General features: G+C 38.3%; 1 protein-coding gene across 12 annotated transcripts in view; it reads right to left on the reverse strand.

Annotated features, from left to right (window-relative positions):
* Positions 1–16,571, reverse strand: part of BICD1 (BICD cargo adaptor 1) — a gene marked incomplete at its 5' end in the record, with an annotated part of 211,622 nt that overhangs the window by 151,204 nt on the left and 43,847 nt on the right. Inside the window, one exon of one of the 12 annotated variants that reach the window (XM_082419708.1) lies at positions 1,303–2,475. The exons of the other annotated variants lie outside the window; for them this stretch is intronic. Within the exon in view, the coding sequence (XP_082275834.1) occupies positions 2,395–2,475 (81 nt within the window). The 3' untranslated portion in view covers positions 1,303–2,394. Of the gene's footprint in view, positions 1–1,302; positions 2,476–16,571 lie in introns of those variants that run through there. 12 annotated transcript variants of the gene reach the window in all.

Here is a 16,571-nt window from a genome sequence, read left to right on the forward strand (position 1 = left end):
CAGGGCTCGAACCCGTGTCCCCTGCATTGGCAGGCAGATTCTCAACCACTGCGCCACCAGGGAAGCCCCTGGGGGTTGTTTTTGACCAGAGCACAGCTTAGCCTAAGCGACTAATAAGGCATCAAAATCATAGCAGTGGATGTAGCTCTTTAGAAGCATTTAAAAAGAATAGGAATTGCTTATGATTTGTGATTAATAATAAAACATTCCTGTGAATGTAGAGAATGTGACAAAAGATTGTATTAGGCACAACCTTTACCTTGGGCTAAAATTACTTCCCAGGTCCTGGGGAAGGGACTCTACCAGTGGCTTGAGATAGTGGAGTCCCTGCTTGCTGTGCCAGAAGAGTGAAGCCAGGGAAGGAGGGGGGTGCCTGGGGTGGGTCTGCTTCTGTGTTCTCTGGCACTATTAGTCTAGGCCCATGAAAGGGTAGAGACTTCCATCTGGATGGAACTTATACATAATAACATGTTCCTAACAAATGATTTATAGATAAATTTCTGGAATTCAACAAATCATATTGAAAACCAAAAATGTGGTTCTGCAGGAATGTAGCTAAAAGGAATAGAAAAGTTTATGGCTTTTCTATTAAACCATAAAACACATTTTATGAATTGAAGAAAATTTAGGTTTCATAAACTTTGCAAACAACAATGAAAATCAAGTAATCAAAAGTTGAAAGAGAATTTAGCTATCTAATTTATCCACTTATTTCCAAAGTTTCAGGCAAAAGGAGTCTTATAGCAAAAGGATTTTTATCATCCTTATTTTGCTTTTCTGAAGTCTAAGTTTCTTTGCTGTTATTTTAAGTAAATTCTCATTAGGTCTTCACCTAGGATGGAAAACAACCATCTGTCATATAACACTTAAGTTACAGTCAATTATTGATTATTCAAGGCCACAGAGTAGCAAGAGATCAGTGTGATCAGTGTACAATGAAATCAAATCAATAAATATGTTTTCTCTATGCAAGGCACTGCATTAGATACCATCAAAGATGATTTTTTTTTTTTTATTCACTTATATTTTGGTTGTGTTGGGTCTTTGTTTCTGTGCAAGGGCTTTCTCTAGTTGCGGCAAGCGGGGGCCAGTCTTCATCGCGGTGCGCAGGCCTCTCACTATCACGGCCTCTCTTGTTGCGGAGCACAAGCTCCAGACGCGCAGGCTCAGCAGTTGTGGCTCACGGGCCCAGTTGCTCCGCGGCATGTGGGATCTTCCCAGACCAGGGCTCGAACCCGTGTCCCCTGCATTGGCAGGCAGACTCTCAACCACTGCGCCACCAGGGAAGCCCCACAGATGATTTAAACTCTTTACAAGAACCTAAAATGTCAGCTTTGGGTTTCCCTGGTGGTGCAGTGGTTAAGAATCCACCTGCCAATGCAGGGGACACAGGTTGGAGCCCTGGTCCAGGAAGATCCCACATGCTGCGGAACAACTAAGCCCGTGTGCCACAACTACTGAGCCTGCGCTCTAGAGCCCATGAGCCACAACTACTGAAGCCCTCACGCCTAGAGCCCGTGCTCCGCAACAAGAGAAGCCACCAGAATGAGAAGCCCACACACTGCAAAGAAGAGTAGCCCCCGCTCACCACAACCAGAGAAAAGCCCGCACGCAGCAACAAAGACCCAAAGCAGCCAAAAATAAAAAAATAAATAGAATAAAATAAATTAATTAAAAAAATAAAATAAAATGTCAGCTTTCTTCAATGGTCCTGACTATGAGCATCAATATTACCATTTTAAAACTAATAGCAAAATGGCCTCAAGGCCTGTAGAAACACAGAAAATAAGAAAATTAACACAGATTTTTCCAACTCACTGAACAAATAAAACTCTGTGAATGATAGTCACCAAACTTCATGATAACACTTTTAACTCTCCTTCATTTCTAACCTTCTGATTTTCTCAAAACAATTTCTAAAACTTTTATGAATGGAAATACTACAAACCTCATGTAAGTATTTTCTATGCACAGTGCCGGAGAGTGGGTACCGCAAAGAGCATTTTCCTCGGGAATGAATCATCTGCTCAGGACCAAAATACACATATAAGAAAAAACTGGAAAACTACAATACAGAATGTAATTGTCTGTACCATAGGAAATTGAGTTTTTCTCCTTGCCATAAAATCAGAAGGGTACATTCAGATATTTACCACCACCTCTCTGAACTTGGCTGTTAATGAACAGTTTCGTGTTCTATGATGCTATCTTTAAATTCTCCTTTATTGGGAATGGAATAAGTTTAAGTAGCTCTAACAAGCATACACTGGCAATTTTTCACTTGTAGCAGCTAATTAAAAACAGCTGCAACATTAGTCTTTGTAAACAGAATGCATCTTAGAGCAATTACTATCATAATTCCACCAGACAGCAGGGTTTTACAGTGCAGACACATCAGCAGATACTTCTTCCCCTGCAATCTGCTGTGCAGGGACTTCTAGCTTTGCTTTTGCTTTGGTTAAATTGATGAGGTACCTATAGACGTAAAGAGAGAAATTTAATGACACTAAAATTACATAGGTCAGTGTTCTTTTTCTGTTAGAATTATAACAAGTATATCCCAATAATAAGCAAAATTTGCTAAGAAAATTGAATTATGTTCCAAAAGCCAGTGAGTGAGAAATATTTTTTGATAATTAGCTTAGCTGAATTTGAAAATGTGCTAAAACATAATCCTTCCTGTAATGCATAAGATAACCAGCTGTCTTGTTGCATTTATATGCATAAAATGAAGGGCTCCTAATAGTAACTTTAAATGATTTCAAATGTTAATTAGAAAAAAAATCAAGTCTAAAAATAATTGTTTTCATTTCATAGCCAGAATTTCTATACACCATGGCATTCAATATGACAAATTAGTAAAAAGTGGAATTTTTAATAAACAATTCTTTAGTTCTTTTATGCATCTATTCAAGTGCCAAAAATATTCCTAAATTCATTTGTGATTCCATTGTAAAAAGTAATATTCCAACTTCCACATAAAGATGGATTGAAAACATTTATTTTTTCTACCTCCTGAGGCTCCTCTAAAGCTACAGTCAAATAAATTTTTAAATGTGTATGTATTTATAGATACATACATACACACGTACGTACAAGAGAATGTGATAGGAACCAACAGCAACAATCTATTAAAAGCTGGGATACACAGGGACGAGGAGTCACTGACATCCCAGACTGAGAAAGCGCATGTCCCTTAATAACATTATGGTAAGGATTAAATGGGATAATGTATGTTAAAAAAATAAGTGTCCAATAAATGCAAATTTTATTATTAATAAAATGTTTACAAATGGTGATCTTTTGGAAGACGGCATGACATTTGATTTAGCAGGACAATATTAGAAGGAAAATGTAACCTGTTGAGACCAGAGTTGTGAATTACTGAAAGAAAGGCTCTATTTTAGACTCCTCAAGGGGACCGTGTACTTGCAGCAGGATGAGGGTAACCTCGTGCAGGAAATCCTTTGCAGAAGGGAATGAAGAGACCCAAGTGAAAAGCATATTTGGAAATCTGATAGTAAAGAAATAAAAAATCTGACCACAGGAAACATCAAGAGAAAGGCCTCACTCCAGAATCATAAGTAGATGTGTGACGGGTGCCTATTTTAAGGCATCTTGAGTCCCTCTTTAGATGGAAGGCTAAGTGCAGCTCAGACTCTTCCAGAAGACATTAGAGAATACACCCACACATCTATGAAGAAGGTGGGAAAGCAGACCCAGAAGACATGTCTCAGTGGGTGACTGCAAGGTCCAGACAGAAATCCTCAGGGTTCTCTGAGCAGATCACTAGAGCTGACTATCGGGCCAAGGAGCTCAGAAGCACTGAAGTCCACATGTGGACGTCACTCGCTGTGCACTGCATACGGGAAAGGATGTCTAAGAAAGAAATTCTAGTCTGGGCTCAGTTGGGCTCAGTGAATAAATAGGGCCTTGCTTCTTTGCCTGGTACAGGGGAATCCTCCACTTTAAGTTCCCTTTTAATCCTACTACAAAAATATGAACTACTTCAGCCTAACACACAAACTGCATATATATTTTTTGAAAAATCAGTAGTATAGCTATGAAAATATTTTGCTTATTTCCATAGTTTTGGTATCAAGAAAGTAGAAATTTAGATTCCTTTACTATTTAACCTACTGTTGGGGTTCAGGTTATGCTGCCCGAAAATATGGTACCTTAGCATATCAAATATTTTAGGATGAAGGAGTTTGAGAAAATGACAGAGGCAAGGAAGGTCATAAAACTCTCATGTGAGACATGCTCTCCTCATATGAGAAGAAAGGCACATCCTTCATTCTGGAGACAGAGGGACACAGAAAAATCCAAAGAATTGGGCCTTGCTAAGTTTCCCCCAGCTTACTTCAGTAATCTCATACTCTTTGACCCATCATATTTCTCCACAAATGTCCACTCTTCATCAAACTTGCTCAAAATAGTGAGTATTATAAAAATACTCAGGTTTAATAGTTTCTTCGGGTCTTCACTTCCTGATGAAAGTATCACATAAAATTTATATCGTTAATGTCTTTGGCAGTTTAATTTTCAGATCCTGTTAATGTCCTGGTCAGTTTAATTTTCAGGTCCAGTCAAGGACCCTAAGAGGGTCGAGGAAAGCTTATCCTATCATTAGATTTTAAGCATTGGCACAAATAGGAAGAAAAACAATTTACCTCAAAATGTGTTTTATCTATTTTAAGAAGGGATCAATATTTTTCTATTAGCTTTAACTTAGGTTAATATGGATTGCTAAATATACCAATAACAAAAGTTTCTACTTCGTAATGTACACTTCATCTAGAAACTGCTTTTATCATTTATTTAAAATATAAGTATGTTCTTGGAATTGTTTCTGGTGGGAATGACATCCAGAATCTGGTGTAAATGGGCTTTTCGGCAGAATTGCTTTATCACTTGAGGTGTGGCCTGCGGTTTCTACAGAGGCACAAACAGATTACTTTACACAGAAAAAATGCAAAGCATGGTCCCTTCACTTGTGAAGTAACCCCCTCTTAAAGAATTATTTACTTTTCAGTGGCCTTAAAAGAACTATGAAGTACTTAGCGTTCTTTTGGTTAATATTTTACACTCTCCAAAACCTATCCCCATCATATGTGGAGAGAAGAGGCTGCTATCTGTTACAAGTGGAGTGCTGTTTTAACTAAGGAACAGCTATTTTCCTGGAAATAAAGCCCCTTATACTAAAATGCAAGACAAAACCTCCCTCATTCCAGCTGAAAGGTGCTGAATTGAGTGACCCGCAGATGCCAGCCTGCAGTGAGCCAGGACAGCCAGCAGCGGTAACAGAGCAACTCCATACAACAGCAGCAGGGAGAGCTGCCCCGTCCTTTTACCTACCCGGTCAGTCAGTTGCCAGGCTCCTGCACAGATTTAGAGACTACTGAGAACAAAACAAGTGGCCACCTGCCTGACTTTCTAATATTTCTGACTTTCTAATAAGTCATGAGATTCTTGCTTCTGTGGTCTGTCTACCAGACAGGATATCCTGGAGCAGAGTCTCCAGCATGAATCCAACCGAAGTTAATCAAATTTGAATCAAATCCAATCTTAAATTTCTGTAAATCAGGGACTGATCTGCTGATCTAGCAAACAGATTAGTTCCCTTTAACCCTGGTCCTGTCCTATCTCACCTTTCTGTCCTTTTCCTGGAAACTGCAGCTGAAGTCCCAGTGAGAACTGTGGTCAAGCCTGTTTGTTGCCTGCCAGCATTGCAGTCAAGTGGATAATACTTTGACCATGGCCTGTTCTTTTTAAAGCTCATGCTTTGACCTCTTTGGTGCTGAGCCCATTCTCTCATTTAGGCTGTGTTCAATGGTGATCTCTTGATATTATGAATCAGAATTATTCTGAGTTCTGAGAGTGACACATAAGAAGCGATTATTCCCCTCTATCAGCCTACTATCTAATTAAAGATATGACTAAATCTCATGAAATTACAGCTATACCAGGAAGAGTATAATTTAGGTAATACACACTGTAAGTGGTTTAGTAATTGATACCCATAAAAATAACTTCTGCTGTTTTTCTCCATAAGATTAAAAAAAAAAACCAAAAACTGCTCATCATCACACAATCACATTAGCATATGCATATATCTACTTTGTAGACAGGGTCATCATACGCATACACCTCTGCAATCTGAATTTTTATTTGATACACATTCTAAACACATCTATATCACTATATTTAACTGCTGCAAATAATTTCACTAAGCTAATCATTTATACTGTTTACAAATTTTTATCATTATATGGAGTTTTTCCAATAATATTATTTAACACAAATATTTAGACTCTTTTAAAATCACTTTTTTCAATATACTTTTACTCGTTTCCCTTAAAAAAAAAAAAACTCAACTCCTCCCATTTCTCCTTAGCCATCCTCACTCCTCCAGCCAGAAAACCAGGGTTAGGCATGGACATGTATACACTACCAAATGTAAAATAGCTAGCTAGTGGGAAGCAGCCACATAGCACAAGGAGATCAGCCCGGTGCTTTGTGACCACCTAGAGGGGTGGGATAGGGAGGGTGGGAGGGAGACACAAGAGGGAGGAGATATGGGGATATATGTATATGTATAGCTGATTCACTTTGTTATAAAGCAGAAACTAACACACCATTGTAAAGCAATTATACTCCAATAAAGATGTTAAAAAAAGTGTAATGATAAGAGATTCAAGAGAGAGTTTAAGGATAAGGAGATAAAGTAGCTTGCTGGTAAGTCTATTTCCCTTAAAGACTCTAAGGTTTCTGGGTGAAGAAACCTTGTCTTTTCATCTCTATATCACCAGTACCTAGTATAAAAGCAAACTAATCCCTCCCTCTCACAAAGATCCCAGCAGCTTGGTGACTCCAGCTAACAATAATCAGGATGCTCCACCAGCCACTTACTCTGTCCTCCTCGGGTAAATGGTCCTTCTAGACTTACCACATGGAGGCAGATAAAAGCCAGCCAGTAATGAATACATTAGCATTCAGTCCTAAGTAGAAACAAATATTAAAGTAAGGAAAGGAAGAAGGTAGGGAAAACTGATGCAAAGAAGGGAGAAGGGAAGGAAAAATCTGTCTTAAGGACTAGTGTTCAGTTCCAGCAGTTTTAGTACTATAAGTTTAAAAATACAAATATACAAATAAAAAAAGAAAAGCATTTATATTGCTAGCTCATCCATAACTGTGACATAAGCCTTACTATTTACTCCAGATGGGTAAGAATAAAGGGTGCCCTGGGTGAGATAATGTGGAAGAAGAAAAAAGTACTGAATGCTGTGTGTGCAAGATCTTAAGTTATAAAGGAAAGGAAAGCATCAAAATCTTGTTCTATGTGGGAATACTGCATATCATACTTCCTAGGGACCTAATTTATGATGTGATTACATTTTTAAAATGACAATAAAGGCTTAATTTCTAGTTCCCACCACATCCCCATCAGGGGTTGGCTATGGCTTTGAAAGTAGGCTAACAGACCTGCCCTGCCTGCAGCACTGCCAACCATGCTGGCAGAGGGAAGAGAGAACACCGCACATCATTCAAGTGCCCCTAAGTCTCCCACTTGAAAAGGACATCTGTCTCACATTTCAGAGGCCCAAACTAGTCAAGGAGCCATGTTTGACTTCAACAGGGCAGCAATGTACAATGTTCCTGTAGAGAGGTACCCACAGAGAGGGCACGGAATTTTTCAGAACAGTCTTCCATAGAGAACATCTTTGTTTTGATCTCAGCCTCAAAAAATTTTTTCTTATCATTTTACTATTTTAAGAATGAATTTGGGGACTTCCCTGGCGGCGCAGTGGTTAAGAATCCGCCTGCCAATGCAGGGAACATGGGTTCAAGTTCTGGTCCGGGAAGATCCCACATGCCGCGGAGCAACAAAGTCCGTGCGCCACAACTACTGAGCCTGTGCTCTAGAGCCCGCGAGCCACAACTGCTGAGCCCGCGTGCCACAACTACTGAAGCCGGCGTGCCTAGAGCCCGTGCTCCGCAACAAGAGAAGCCACTGCAGTGAGAAGCCCGCACACCGCAAGGAAGAGTAGCCCCCACTTGCTGCAACTAGAGAAAGCCCGCGCACAGCAACGAAGACCCAATGTAGACAAAAATAAGTAAATAAATGAATAAATAAATTTATTTTTTTTAAAAAAGAATGAATTTGGGTGATTATTTTAAATCTTATATTTGAAGGACAAGTCACTTAACCTCTGTGGGCCTCAATTTGTCTGAGATATTATGTGATGGGACTAAATCGGGGTTTCCAACCGCGGCAGTATTGACATTTGGGGGTGGCGGCTGCCCTGTGCATTGCGGGGTGCTTAGCAGCATTCCTGGCCTCCACTCCTAGATGCCAGTAGCACCCAGCCCAGATCTGATAACAAAAATGTCTCCAGACACTGCCAAATGTCTCCCTAGTTGAGAATCACTGCGCTAGATGATCTCTTATGTTTCTTCAAATTCTAAAATTCAAATGCTCCACTAATCTGTGTTCAAACCAGTAAGACCCTTTGCCAAATTTTAGACACACAAAATATGCCAGTCCAGGAAATAACTATAATCTGTAAAGTAACACTTTGAAAGTAAGGCTTCACTTGCTGTAAACACAGAATCTAGATCCATGAACCTTCTATTACGCTAACTAAAATTCTGTAATATTTAAAGAATAAAGTACACTACAGGGAAATGAGCAAACAGTATTCCTGTAGAAGGTGGGGAACTACATCTTTTTATATAAGTAACGTTTAGGCTCCATCCCAAGAAGGTTTTGTTTGTAAGTGGTTTGGACCTATTTTATTTATTGAATTTATATCCTGCCTCATTCCAAAAAGCATCTGAGGCAGCTTGCAAAGAGGCATACATAATAAAAATGGAAAGAAAATAATAAAAATAGGGGGAAATAGGTAACGAACAAGAAGAAACAAATGTTCCAGTCATAAAAGTCAGTATCATTTCTGGGACTGTGCATAAAATGTAGCGCAGAATTTCAGGATGTCTAAGGAAAAGTTGGAAATAAAATAGTTATATAATTTGCATTGTCACAGAAGAAAAATTATTTTCTAGAGAAACAAGGTTTTTCTTAGGATTAAACTCAGAGACATGTTTCATGTAAGAAGGACCCATATTCTATGGTTTCACAGGAAAAGGCAGTTCTTATATGAGTTAAATATAATTTAAAAGCGTAACTTTTAAACACAATTTGGTGAAGGTGTTTCTTTGGGAAGCTAAAGCAACATGGGTAGTTTTCCAATAAAAGCTATCCAATGACCTAGGTGATCCAAGGATGAGATGTCGTTTGCCTACAAGAGTGGTTTTCAAAATGTGGTTGTTAGAGAAAACTTTTCTTCAAAGAAGAGAAGCTTCTAGAGAAGTCTTGTACATACAGCAGATTGAGGCAAAGCTGCACCTCTCCTTCCCATCACTGTCTCTCTTCCTCAGAAGGATCCTGTGACAGAGTTCAAAAGCCACTAACCTAGAGAATAAAACTTCAAATGCCTAGAATAGATTCAACAATTCAACAAATACATGTTATGCTCCTGCTAAGTATTAGAGTACATATTGTTTTATATATTATTCTTCGTAAAAATAATTTTTTCAGTTAAACTTTTAATGAGAAAATTGACAGTACCGAGGACAATTCCGACAGAGCCTGCAGTGCTAATTAAGCCCAGGTCCTTAGACTTAACAGAGTTCATCTTCTGTTAAGGAATGAGAGCTCCCGACCAGCATTCACATCCAGGTGCAAGGCAGTCCCATCGCCTCAGAACAGACAGGCACAAAGTCAAGATTCTTCTCACTAATCTGTTTTGGATCCACTCAGGAACCTGACCTAGTGATTGGTTCGCATCCAAAGTTTCTACATTGCTGAGCATTGCTGAGGTAATGTGAGCCTAAAAATTTTTTCAGCACCGATATTACCAGTGACCATCCACTGCTTTGACTTTCTGGCTCCTGTCAGCCAAATGCCAGGTAACTGTTCTCACCTCAGTCTCAAGGACTGCCTCGCACCACCTCCTACTCCTCTCCCTCAAGGTCAGGATAGAACCACCCTGAGCAGCTGGTTCCCATTCCCAGCCCTTAGACCCTCACCAGGCCTTGCTCCTCAGTCCCGAACGGGGCCCTTTAAAGCAGAAGGCTCACTGAGGCCAAGTCCTACCAGGTAAGTAGAAAACAAGGAACAAGAAACTGCACCAGGAAAAAAGGAACTTTGAATCCTTCACTCTCCCACCAGGAATACAAAAGTATGCATTCTCAGGTTTATCTCACTCTTCAAATGTAAATGCAAGGCCCTCCTTGAGAAACAGTGGGAGGTAAGGAAGCTGTCTGACCAAGAACTATAGCTTGCAAAAGCTGAGTCGTGTGTTAGTAGCTAGTTCTAAAATACATTACATAATCTGATGTAACTGACAGCATGAATAAGCCATAGAATGCAATCCTGTAACCGAACCAATTAATACTAATAAAGTATCAGAGCAGTCTGATACTTCTCATTTACACATTGAAGAGTGTCTATCAAAATTATCTTTGTTTCATCAGTTAGCATTGTGAATTTCTTCTCTGTAATAGGTATAAAAGATAGACATTAAAAAATATATCCAACTTTCAATAATAACAGCAAACACTTACATAGGCCCTATTATGAGCCAGGTGTTGTTTAGAGGGAAGAAAATACATTTATTTATATAAATATAAATACATGCCATCTCCTTTTAACCTTAATATTATGAGTACATTATTATTTCCTTTTTAAAGGTGAGGAAACTAACTCACAAGGAAGTTGTTACTTCCGCAAGATCAAAAAGCTAATGAGTGGTAGGGCTGAGATTGGTTTGCGGACATTTGGTTCTGTCCAAAACGTCCATAAGCCATTTGGTCCACGCCAAAAGGTCCTTGATGTTTGGTCCTGTTCAAACCACTTAGCACAAACCAAATATGCTCACGGACATTCTGGATCAAATTTCAAGCACTTTTTGGCATGGACCAAATGGCTTATGGACGTTTTGGAGAAAACCAAATGTCCTGAAAGGCTGAGATATGATGCAAGGAAGCTGGGCTGCAGAATCTGTGCTCTTAAACACTACAAGACTCTTTCTGGGTTTCACATATGACCTGACATTAGGAAGATCAATGTCAAATAAGAGTGATTCTCAGCTACTTCCCTATAATCGCTATGTGCCCGTAAAAGGAGAAATAATTTTAAAGTCTGAGCAAAACATGAATATATATGAACAACTGCAACAGGCCCAAATCCTGTTATCTATTCTCCAGTCTGTCATAAATGCATTTTTGCTTTTCTATCTCAGAATATTGACAATAATTTTATTTCTTATTTTCATTTCATTCCAATAACACAGCTTTCATACATTTATGAATTAGTAGCTGAAAATATCTGATTATTTTGTGATCTACATAACCTAGACTTGACTCTGGAAAAAAGAAAAGAATATTTAGAATTTATGATATGGAATCTGAAGCTTCCTTTTGAATTGATTTAAAACAAGTTTATTATTTTCTTATGAAAATAATGCATGTTATGGTAGAAATTTTTAAAATACAATCTGAGAAAAAGAAAGCTAAAACTCATGGCCCATTGATAACCAGCGCAAACATTGTGGTGTACAGCTTTTTAATTTATTTCTATGCTGATACCAGCTACCACTTACCAGGCATTTAAAGATTGTAAGACACCATGCCAAGCACTTATTATGTTTTCTCATGGAATTTTCATAAAAACCTACAGGGCAAATATTATTATTATTCTCATTTTTTTGATAACAAGAATAGAGAGGTCTAGAAACCTCAGCCAAGGGTTCCAACCTAGGACTACAGGGATTGCTGATACTATGATCCCAATGAGGCAGGCACCCCATCTATAACCCCACTTTAGGCACTGTGTTGGGTAGAGGCTTAACAAATGTGGTTAGCTTTCACGTCCCCCAATTTTATCCCTTTTTTCATTTACACACAAGTTCCCTGATTTACTTTAACTCAAGATTCCTCAACTTGGGCAGTAATGACATCGTTGGCTGAATCACTCTTTGTTGTGGGGACTGTCCTGTGCCATGTAGGATGTTTGGAGGTTTAGCAGCATCCCTAGCCTCTACTCACTAGATGCCAGTAGCCTTCCCCTAGTTGTGACAACCAAAAATGTCTCCAGGCACTGTGGGAGGGGGAGGGGGGACAAAACAGCCCCCAACTGAGGGCTACTGCAGTTTCATAAATTGTAACAATATTTGAAAACTCATAGCCTGATTAAGATAGTCTGTTAACTGAGATAGAATTTTCTCATAGAAACAATTCAATAAAGATTATCTATGAATCTCCTTTTACAAAGAGCCCCTTCAGAATTCTTGAAGGGGTCCACATGTACTTCTCTCTAGTTTCTAGGTATTCTGCATCATTTTACTGTGCTTTGTTTTTGAATAGTTGAATCCCTGCAAATCTTCAAATCAGTCAAGTTATAAATTAGCTTGAGGCTAATTGCCAAATCCTCTTAAAAAATAAATTTTAACAGAGTATCTCCCCAAATACTTTCATACAAATCTGGTCAATTCCTGCAGTCTCTTTTCAAATATCTCTTCTAGTAATTCTAGTCTTTGTTCTCACAATACTCTATGAGTATATATACTCTCTCTATATATTCGATATCATGAGTATATATACTCATGAACCCAATTCATCCTTATTGCAGTTCCTCTGAGTCTGAAGTAAAATTCAAGCTCCCAAGGAATGCTTTGTCTAACCTGGCATAGTCCCCTTTGGATCTTTCTCTAGGGGAGATCTCCCCCTGGTGCAGCAAAAGCAAGGCAGTGTCATCTAATTATGCCCCTATGATCCTAGACTTGCCATTTCACCTACACTGTCAGGATGTACAGCTATCAGGGAGCTCATTAAAAATAATTTTGATGAAGAGCAGAAATACTGACAATTAGCTCCAGTGACCTTCTAAAATCTATTTTACCTCTTGAATTTTTTTCCCCACTGCAGTAGTCAAATTGTTTTCTAGAGTGTTAATGGATTCACTTTTGTCCTTTGAGGTCCTTGAAGAACAATCTTTCTCTTTAACTATCAACGTGCTATTGAAAGGGGTTTCTGAATCCACACTGCAGTGTTCCCACTTTGACCCTCACAACTAAGGAACAGAGACAGAGACACGTTATATTTGGCTTTCTCTAATTACCCTAATTACCTCTATAACAAATACCATAAAGTTTCATTTGACAACAGGGAGTTTCCCAATCCATTTACCCTTCTCCATGCAGTGAACATTTTGTAGTCTAAAATACCACCTGGTTTGATGTTAATAAAAAAAAGAAAAAAGACAAAATAGATTGTGTGGTAGTCAACTATCTTTAGCCTCACTTTTGAACCATATATTCTGATTTGTCTTCAGTTTACATAGTGCAAAGAACTGATTGTTAACTGAACTCCTGAGAATTAGTGCATCATAGCCTGGCCATTAAAACTGCAAAAAAAAAAAAAAAAAAAAAGTATAATAGTAAATCAATACTATTGATAAAACAAGACAAATTCTATGGATTATCAGAGTAATTAACAGAAGCTGCTATAATAGACAAACCTGTAAATCTAAACGGTTTAACTCAACAAATGTTTATTTCTCACTCAGTTAAGTCAAAAGTAGATTGGATGGCTCTCCTCCAGCTATGTCATCTGGACCACACCCCTCCAAATTCATTTCATTAGGGGAAGAAAGGGACAAAGGAAACATGCTGGCTTACAAGTGACACTAGCGAATTCTGTTTGCAGGTAATTGTCTAAAACTAGTCTGAGGACCCTAACTCAACTAAAAAGGAAGTTGGGAAATGTAAGGGGCACATGGAGTATTTGGTAAGCACTAGAATCCATGTTCAAAAGATATTACTATAATACTGAAAACTGAAAACAGCAACTTTTATATTCCATTTAAATATTATTATCAAGACATTAAAAGTTTTTCAAGCTCCTAATATAACCTTGAGTGAACAAGCAAGATACAAACTGAATATATATGATCTTTTAAAGAAAAGAAAACTATAGGAAAACAACTTTGTTGTTACCAACAGTTATCTCTGTATAGTATGATTATAGGTAATTTAATGTTATTCTCTATATACTTCCTTATTGTCAAATTCTCCACAATGAGTATGTATTAAGAATTTATATCAATCAAATAAAATTACAGTATCAACCTACTTCAGTACATTGTGTATAATAAACCCTCAATTACTGCATGAATGAAATGAAAAGGAAACAGGAAGAATTAAATGAGATTTGTTACATTCTTACATAAAATTCTATTACAATGGAATTCAAATTTTATTTTATTTTTTTATAAATTTATTTATTTATTTATTATTTATTTTTTTTTGGCTGTGTTGGGTCTTTGTTGCTGTGCATGGGCTTTCTCTAGTTGCAGCGAGTGGGGGCGACTCTTCGTTGCGATGCGTGGGCTTCTCATTGCAGTGGCTTCTCTTGTTGTGGAGCACGGGCTCTAGGCACATGGGCTTCAGAGGTTGTGGCACGCGGGCTCAGCAGTTGTGGCTCGCGGGCTCTAGAGCACAGTCTCAATAGTTGTGGTACATGGGCTTAGTTGCTCCGCGGCATGTGGGATCTTCCCGGACCAGGGCTCAAACCCGTGTCCACTGTGTTGGCAGGTGGATTCTTAACCACTGTGCCACCAGGGAAGTCCCCAAATTTTATTTTTTAATCAAAGAATCTTTCTTTCCTATTAGAAGACAAAGCTTTGATGAATAAGGGTTAGAATTATAACAGGTAACATTATTGGCAAGTTACCATTAGCCAGGCATGTGCTAAGCATATCACATTCTTTATCTTATTTATTCCTCAAATTCATATTTTGAAACAAGATTATACCCATTTACAGATTTGGAAGTTTGGGCACATAGAGTGGAAGGAGGATTTGACTTCAGATAGCATGACTCTGGAGCCCGTACTCTTAACCACTACCCTGTACATGTCAATTATTTTTTGACATTGAAAAATCATAATTTACATTGCATTCTTCCAAAGATGGCTAAACGAATGTAAACTTTTAAGAAGTAGAATGGATATGGCAGATTGGTGCTTAACATCCATTCTAACTTCTTTCTAATGAGCCTTCTTTCCAGCAGAAGCTGGAATATTAAAATTTGCATTTTCTAAGACTGTATTGCAGGTAGGTTTTTGAGTGTGATTTAGGGTCACCGTAGACACAGCTGTGTGGGATTTAGCCAGGGGAAGTGAGGCTAAGGTTATGGCTGTTTCTGCTATCCAGCATGGTCATGGAGGAATTTTCCTTCTCGGTTACAGTCCTACCAGAGATTGCAGTGTCAACTCCCTCACTTCGTGGCTGTTGAAGGGTGTGATATGGGGCATCCATTTACTGTGCATATTATAGCAGGCAGGGCATGGTTCTGGAACCAGCAACAGTACCTGCAGCTTCCTGATCGTGGTGGCTTCTTTACTATAGGGGTGGTGGTATAACTCTGAAGCTGACAGCTTCCCAATATCAGAAAACTGAACAAAAATCCATGAAGAGTCACAGATGCATTAAAAAATATTCATCCAGAGCATTCTATTTGCTAGACACTATATAGTATTAGGTGATAGGAATACAATGACAAGCAAAATATACATGTCCCCAGACTTAGGGAGCTTACAGCCTAGTTGCGGGAGCAGAAATTAACAAAATAATTATACAAATAAATATTTATTTACAAATTCTGACTACTCTTAAAGTTTTGCCTTTCATCTTATTCCCGGGGCAGTGAAAATCATCAAGAATTTCCAGAATTCACATCAACGTACTGAATATTTAGTCCAGTTTATTGATCTTAACCTTCAAACTAAGGTAAGTTATAATCAGGAGTTTAGATGTCAAATAAAGACAAATTCAAACCAGTAATGATGACAATGCAGAACTTCCAAGAAGACCTTCTGGCAAATGGCTACAATTCAACAATTACCGTAAGCAAAACTATGCTCTCCTAAAGACAAAGAAAAAAATACAATCACGATGATGTCAGTGCTGTGGAAAATAACTGGTCATATTGACATACTGTTAATGGAGTCTATGTCTCTGGTTGAATAATATTGATTTCACTAATGTTCCTTCTAGTGTCAGCTCCCTTTCACTTGTCATATGGTATGCCATCTTTCAGCTTGGAAGGATTACTACTCAGCATTATGATGAGTAATGGTTTGGCAACGGGTGTCTTCAGGCTCATATCTTTTACCATGTGGGGGGGGCTGAGTAAGTCATGTAAGATTGGATTTAGGGTAATCTGAAGACATAATTGTATTCAAATCATTTTTCTTTCTGGATCTGAGCAGATTATGGGCAATATTGGGTATTACTGTACCATTAAGGCTTCCAGACAAAAGATAAACATATTGCTCATCAAGTCATAGAGTTAACCTATCCTGTAAAAAGTTTTTTTTAATAAATGATGTTAGATGTTTATAAGGTTATATCATAGTCTTGTTGCAAATAAAGCAAATTTGGATAGAGCTTAAGTACAAGTGAAATATTATCTACCTTCATTTGTTTTAACTTTTAACTATATAAG

The sequence above is a fragment of the Balaenoptera physalus genome (genome assembly GCF_965194825.1).
Source record: "Balaenoptera physalus genome assembly, chromosome: 13".
NCBI lineage: Eukaryota > Metazoa > Chordata > Mammalia > Artiodactyla > Balaenopteridae > Balaenoptera > Balaenoptera physalus.